This window comes from Aegilops tauschii, chromosome 2, assembly GCF_002575655.3.
Source record: "Aegilops tauschii subsp. strangulata cultivar AL8/78 chromosome 2, Aet v6.0, whole genome shotgun sequence".
Taxonomy (NCBI): domain Eukaryota; kingdom Viridiplantae; phylum Streptophyta; class Magnoliopsida; order Poales; family Poaceae; genus Aegilops; species Aegilops tauschii.
In genome coordinates this window covers 53,917,231-53,923,136 of record NC_053036.3, presented here as the reverse complement: position 1 = coordinate 53,923,136, position 5,906 = coordinate 53,917,231, and the positions used below count along the sequence as shown (strand labels likewise).

The 5,906-nt window shown below is 51.1% G+C and overlaps 2 protein-coding genes across 2 annotated transcripts; one reads left to right on the top strand and one right to left on the bottom strand.

The window, feature by feature from the left end:
• Positions 1-296: 296 nt before the first annotated feature.
• On the bottom strand, positions 297-2,851 carry LOC109775045 (uncharacterized). Its single transcript, XM_020333800.1, has 4 exons — positions 2,847-2,851; positions 2,528-2,558; positions 1,585-2,241; positions 297-1,346 (listed from the first exon to the last, which is right to left on the bottom strand). The coding sequence occupies exons 1-4, from the start codon at positions 2,849-2,851 to the stop codon at positions 297-299; spliced, it is 1,743 nt and encodes a 580-aa protein (XP_020189389.1).
• A 1,829-nt stretch (positions 2,852-4,680) lies between these two features.
• On the top strand, positions 4,681-5,524 carry LOC109775055 (uncharacterized). The gene has a single exon (XM_020333809.3). The coding sequence runs from the start codon at positions 4,752-4,754 to the stop codon at positions 5,226-5,228; it is 477 nt and encodes a 158-aa protein (XP_020189398.1). The 5' UTR covers positions 4,681-4,751; the 3' UTR covers positions 5,229-5,524.
• Positions 5,525-5,906: the final 382 nt, after the last annotated feature.

Genomic DNA, 5,906 nt, shown 5'->3' with positions numbered 1-5,906 from the left:
TGATTCTTTCGCCAGTATTTTTTTATTAATTCCAAAACTTGCTCCCGTGAAGTATCAGGACTTTTGGAGTTGTGCAGAATAGGTCTCTAATATTTGCTCCTTTTCCAGCCCAAAATTCCAGCTGCCGGCATTCTCCCTCTTCGTGTAAACCTTGTAAAATAAGAGAGAATATGCATAAGTATTGTGACATAATGTGTAATAGCAGCCCATAATGCAATAACTATCGATATAAAAGCATGCTGCAAAATGGACGTATCAAGCATCACCAAACACGCGTAGCAGCTTGCGGATGGCTGTCAATTCCTGGGTCGTCGGGTGGCAGAAAATGACCATGTCGTCGGCAAACAACGAGATGCTGGAAGCCGCATGGCGGGGTGTGAGCCGCTGGAGCAGGCCGGGCGCACGGCGTGCTGGAATAGGGAGTGCAGGGTGTCGATGACGATCAGGAAGAGGAGCGGGGAGGCCGGGTCGCCCTGCCGAAGGCCGTGCGCGTGATCAACCGGAGGGCCTGGGTTCCCATGGATGAGAATGCGCGAGGAGGCAGTGGATATGAGAATGCAGATCCATTCACACCACCTTCTCCCGAACCCAAGATGCCGGAGGACCTCGAGGAGAAAGGGCCAAGAGACAATGTCGAACGCCTTTGCTATATCCAGCTTGAGGAGTAGGCGAGGAAGTTTTAGATTATGCAGTTGCCGTGCCGTCTGTTGAACCAACCGGAAGTTGTTATGCACACATCTCCCAGCGATGAAGGCGCTTTGGTTGACGGAGACCACCTGGGCCTTGCGCGGAGCTAGGCGGAGGGATAGCACTTTCGCGAAGAGCTTGGCCACAAGATGTATCAGACTGATGGGGCGGTAATCGGTGAGTGTGGAGGCGTCCGGGTTCTTAGGGAGCAGGGTCAGGAAGGCCTCATTCAGCTTGTGGAAACCGCGCCCATTCATCGCATAGAGTTTGTCGAAGGCGGCGCAAATGTCAGCTTTTATGATAGGCCAGCATGCACGAAGGAACTCAGTGATGAAGCCGTCCGGGCCCGGAGCTTTGCCCGCCGGGAAGAGCTTGACGGCGCTCCAGATCTCCTCCTCGGTAAAGGGCTGGTCGAGGGCCAACATGTCAAAGTGGCGCTGGTCGATGGTCTCGAGGTTGATGGAGAACGGTCTGTCCACGGACGCTCCGAGAATGCTGGAGAAGTGCTCGAAGGCGGCCTGCGCCGTAGCCGCCTCGCCGGAGACACGCAAGGGGCCAACCTGGAAACTGTCGATATGGTTGTTGGCCCGATGGGCAGCGTGGATCTTCAGGAAGGCGGTGTTCGTGTCGCCCTCGCTGAGCCAAGTAAAGCGGACTCGCTGCCTCAGGATAGAGCGCTCAAGAGAGGCTAGCCCTAGGTAGGAACGACGAAGCTCCTGACGCAGCCACTACTCGGACGGCGACAGTTGGCGCGAATCACGCGCCACGTCGAGTCTGAATATGAGCTCCCGAGCAATCAGCTGGAGGGAAATGTTCCCAGTAGAGCGCGCCCCCAACTTTGGAGGGAGCGAGCAGTTGCTTTCATGCACGATGGAAAGGGTCCTGGTCAGGTGGCACCGAATTCCAGGCCACGTCCACGGTCTCGAGGAAGCCATTCAGCTTGGTCCAATAAAGCTCGAAACGGAACCGCCTTTTGCCACGGCCCTTGGGAGAGCAGTGTAGAATCAGGGGGCAATGGTCGGAAGTGACCGTGGCCAAGCAGGATAGGATTTGGCTGGGGTGCGCTGCTTCCCACGAAGCTGTGCAGAGAACGCGATCATTCTTGACCAAGACAGGGTTGGACTGCTCATTCGACCAGGTATAGCGGCGACCGCAAAGGTAAATGTCCCGATGGGCGTGGTCAGAGATGAATCTACGAAATCTTCCCATGGTGTGGTGATTAACCCTTCCGTTGTTTTTGTCCGCGTGGGAGGTAATCATGTTGAAGTCACCACCCAGCACCCACGGGCCTGCAATACTGTCCCGCAGCTCGTGCAGCTCCGAGACGAAGGCCAGCTTGTCCTCGACGGCCTGAGGCCCGTAAACGCCGGTGATCCACCAGGGGGGCGATCCATCGCTAGGGGAGACGGTAGCAGACACGTGGTATAGGCCAATGGTTGGGTTATGCAGGGCGACACGGTCAGCACGCCAGGCGAGGAGGATTCCACCTCTGGTGCCGTCGGCCGGGAGAAAGAAGAAATCTTGAAGCACTTCGTGGACTTGTTCGCTTGCATCCTTATTTCAGGCAGGGCATGTTTTTTTAGAAAACCAAATGCCCAGAGGCATCTCTGAATGGTACTCCAAAAAGATGTAGTCCATCTATTATCATTCGTAAGACCAAAATGTGGAGCTGTATATCCAGTAAGGAACAGTCGTTTCACGGAGAACCAGCGAGACGAATCTACTTTTGGAGCGTAGCTGGACTGCGTGTGCGGTGTATTTTTTCTATTTATAAAGATTGAAATTGATAGTGAATCCACCTGTGGAGCCAACAACTTTCAGAATAAACAGATACACTCACCTTCCTCTTCACATGTGGAAGTAGCAAACTTCTAAAAGAAATATAAACAATTGTATTTTACTCATTTATGGGACCTAACACAAACAAACAAATAAACTACTACTCTATTGGGAAACCAACGAGCATATGAAAGACACAAATAACAATCAAAATCATGATTTTGGTTTTAGTTTCTCTTCCCAACAAAATATTCCAGTTTATATATCATACCATAGGAGAGTGAGCAAATTGTAATGTCCATTCTCCCACGATACCAGATTCAAAATGTTGTCTCACTATAATTCTCAAAGGACGTCACATCAAATTATTCAACACCTACCTCATCCGTCTTACTATATTTTTGCTCTTTTCTTTTATCATGAATCATGCAAGATACTAACGTCTTTTGACCTATCTTCCAAGCCGGTGGCCTAACATCTCTCGTTTTCAATAGCTTTTTTTTTTTTAGGGATGAAAGCCAAGTTTATTCATGAAAGTTCACATGGTGTGGGGTACATCTGAGGTCATGGGGTGCACCAAGCCAAACATGGCGCCCCGGTCCTCTCGAAAAAAAAACTTGACTAGACAGTCTCGTTTTCAATAGCTATGTAGCAACGCACGGGTATTGTGCTAGTAACCATAAAGGGCCCAAGGATCGGGGGGGTTGGGTATCGAGAATCTTGAGGTAAAGAACAAATGCCTGCTTAGTAAGTGGCTAAATAAGTTATCAGATGGGACTGATGCGACTTGGGCACAGATACTTCGTAACAAGTATTTGCAATCCAAAACTTTGTCACAGGTGACAATGAGACCAACTGACTCGCCTTTTTGGAAGGGGCTTATGAGAGTTAAGACAGCCTTCTTTAATAGAACAAAGTTTATAGTCGGCGATGGTAACGATACTCGCTTCTGGGAGGACACCTGGCTTGGTGAGACTCCTTTGGCATTACAGTACCCAACTCTGTATCGTATTGTGCATAGACGTGATGCGCTTGTGGCAACGATTATGCAGGCCACCCCCCTTAATATTCAGTTTAGGAGGGTGCTTGTTGGTAATAGATGGGAAGCTTGGCTTCATCTGGTGCGTAGACTGATGGAGGTTCAGCTACAATATCAGCCCGATCAGTTGTGTTGGAAGCTTACTAGGTCTGGACATTTTACCGTTAAATCGATGTACATCGATGTTATTAACTCGAGTGTCATTCCTAACTCCAAACATGTTTGGAAAGTCAAAGTTCCTTTGAAAATCAAAGTGTTTATGTGGTTTGTCCATAAACAGGTCATTCTAACAAAGGACAACTTGGTTAAGCGCAATTGGACAGGATCTACTAGGTGTAGTTTCTGTGATCGGGATGAAACCATTAAGCATCTATTCTTTGAGTGCCCGTTGGCAAGAATTTTGTGGCGCTCAGTGCAAATTGCTTTTAACATTACTCCTCCGAGTTCGGTCGGGTCGTTATTTGGAACGTGGCTGGATGGGATAGAGTCCGGTACAGCTAGACACTTTCGTGTAGGAGTTTGTGCGTTGTTATGGGCAATTTGGAACTGCAGAAATGATTTGGCTTTTAATAGAATAACTACTATTCATTTTTTGCAGGTTGTATTCCGTGCTACGGCGTTGATCCGTATGTGGTCCCTACTCACTCCGACGGAGGCCAGGGAGCGTTTGGTTACTGGATCTGTCCGGTGGGAGATGGTAGCGCGGGATATATTCAACCGGTTTGGATGGCGGTCATGTAATAGGATAGGCAATTAGTTTCCATATCTATTTTTCTGCCAGCCGGTTGTGGCTATATGGCCTTTTTTTTGTGTTTTCATGACGAGGTCTTTGTGAGCTCGACGTAGTTTCTTTTCAACTTTTCGACATTGTTGAACCTATTTTATTTATCTAAGTGGCCGTATGCATTCACCTGATGCAGAGGCCGGGGAATCCCCTTTTCAAAAAAAAAAACCATAAAGGGCCCAAGAAGACATGCACATACCAAGGCCCGGTGAAGTGGTGAACGGGAGGGCACGAGACTGGACTTGTGGTGTAGCAGCCTGCAGCCTTGTACTGGAAAGCGGAATACCTGACGCGGCTAAAATCTCGAACCATCCTCCTCCCTGAGCCCTAGTGAAGCTTCTCTGCCTATAAATACTCCCACAACCCTGAGCCATAAACCTCACCACAAGCCAGTGCCAGCCTCTTATCTTCCTTCGACTCCCAAGTCCTTCCTAGTTCGTACCGAGAGCTAGCTAGCTCGCCATGGCGTTCTCCAAGCCCGCTGCACTCCTGCTGCTCGTTGCTCTGTCCGCGACCGCCATGCTCGCCGCCGGCCAAGGCTGCGGCGGCCACAAGGTGACGGTGCAGAACCTATGCGGGCAGGACCTGAAGCTGAGCCTGGAGGAAGTCGCGCACAGCGCGGCCCTCTTCCCCGACGGGTGGGTGCTCCCAGACGGGCAGCACGGGTCGTTCGACGTGTGCGCGTGGACGGGGGGCGTGCTCGCGCCCGGCGCGGCCGTGGCCAAGGTCCACCTGGGCCACGACGGCGGCGCGTACTACGAGGTGAGCACCAAGCAGCCGGGCCCCATCCTTGTCTCCGTCACCCCGCACGGCAGCCCGCTGCGGGGGCACTGCCCCACGGCCGGGTGCAACGGCGGCGGCCACTGCTTCGAGCACTCCGTCCCCGACGGCGACTGCCACGGCGTCACCGAGGTGAAGATCGTCTACTACAAGCCGTAGACCGATCGAATCGCCTTGCTAGCTGCTGCATACCTGCGAGTGGTTTCCAATAATGTCGCAGTGCAGCTAGCTCGATCGTCAGTCGGTACGGTGTTGCAGCTGTTTCCAATGATTGTGCGTTGGCGCGCGGTCACCGTCGTTAGTCGTGTAGTGTTTGATTTGCAGTTTAACTTTGGACTTGCAGAGATGCATGCATGGGCTTAGCTCAGATGCAAGTGTTTGGGTGTCATGGCTCGTGAGTCGGACACAGATGTACCAGCTACTGTTATTTCTACGTCTTTTCTATAAATGGTGAATTTTATTGGCTTAAAATGAAGCATCAAAAAGATACATAACATATTAAGCACATACCCGGCTTCTGCATAGCTATTATGCACACATCTCACGTCAACACATACAATAAGCACGCTGACAATTAGCAAAGTTATATAAGACCAAAGCTATGCCACTGGTAGAGAATAGGCCTTTAGTCCCGGTTCGCAAAGGCCATTAATCCCGGCTGTGCAACCGGGACTAAATATGCGCGACTAAAGCCCCCCCTTTAATCGCGCCTCTTACGAACTGCGACTAAAGGCCCGTCCACGTGGGCGCCAGGAGTCCGTCGGGGCGGAGGACCTTTAGTCCCGGTTCTCGTGGCTAACCGGGACTAAAGGCCTCCTCCGCAGGTTTAGGGTTTTA

Bases quoted from the DNA above. Each gene is read 5' to 3' on its own strand.
- LOC109775055 (XM_020333809.3), top strand. From the start codon at position 4,752: ATGGCGTTCTCCAAGCCCGCTGCACTCCTGCTGCTCGTTGCTCTGTCC.
- LOC109775045 (XM_020333800.1), bottom strand. The intron at 2,242-2,527 runs GTGAGTGTATCT...GCCTGAAATAAG, and splicing joins TTCCACATGTGAAGAGGAAG to GATGCAAGCGAACAAGTCCA. The intron at 1,347-1,584 runs GTGCCACCTGAC...ATCCTGAGGCAG, and splicing joins TGGACGTGGCCTGGAATTCG to CGAGTCCGCTTTACTTGGCT.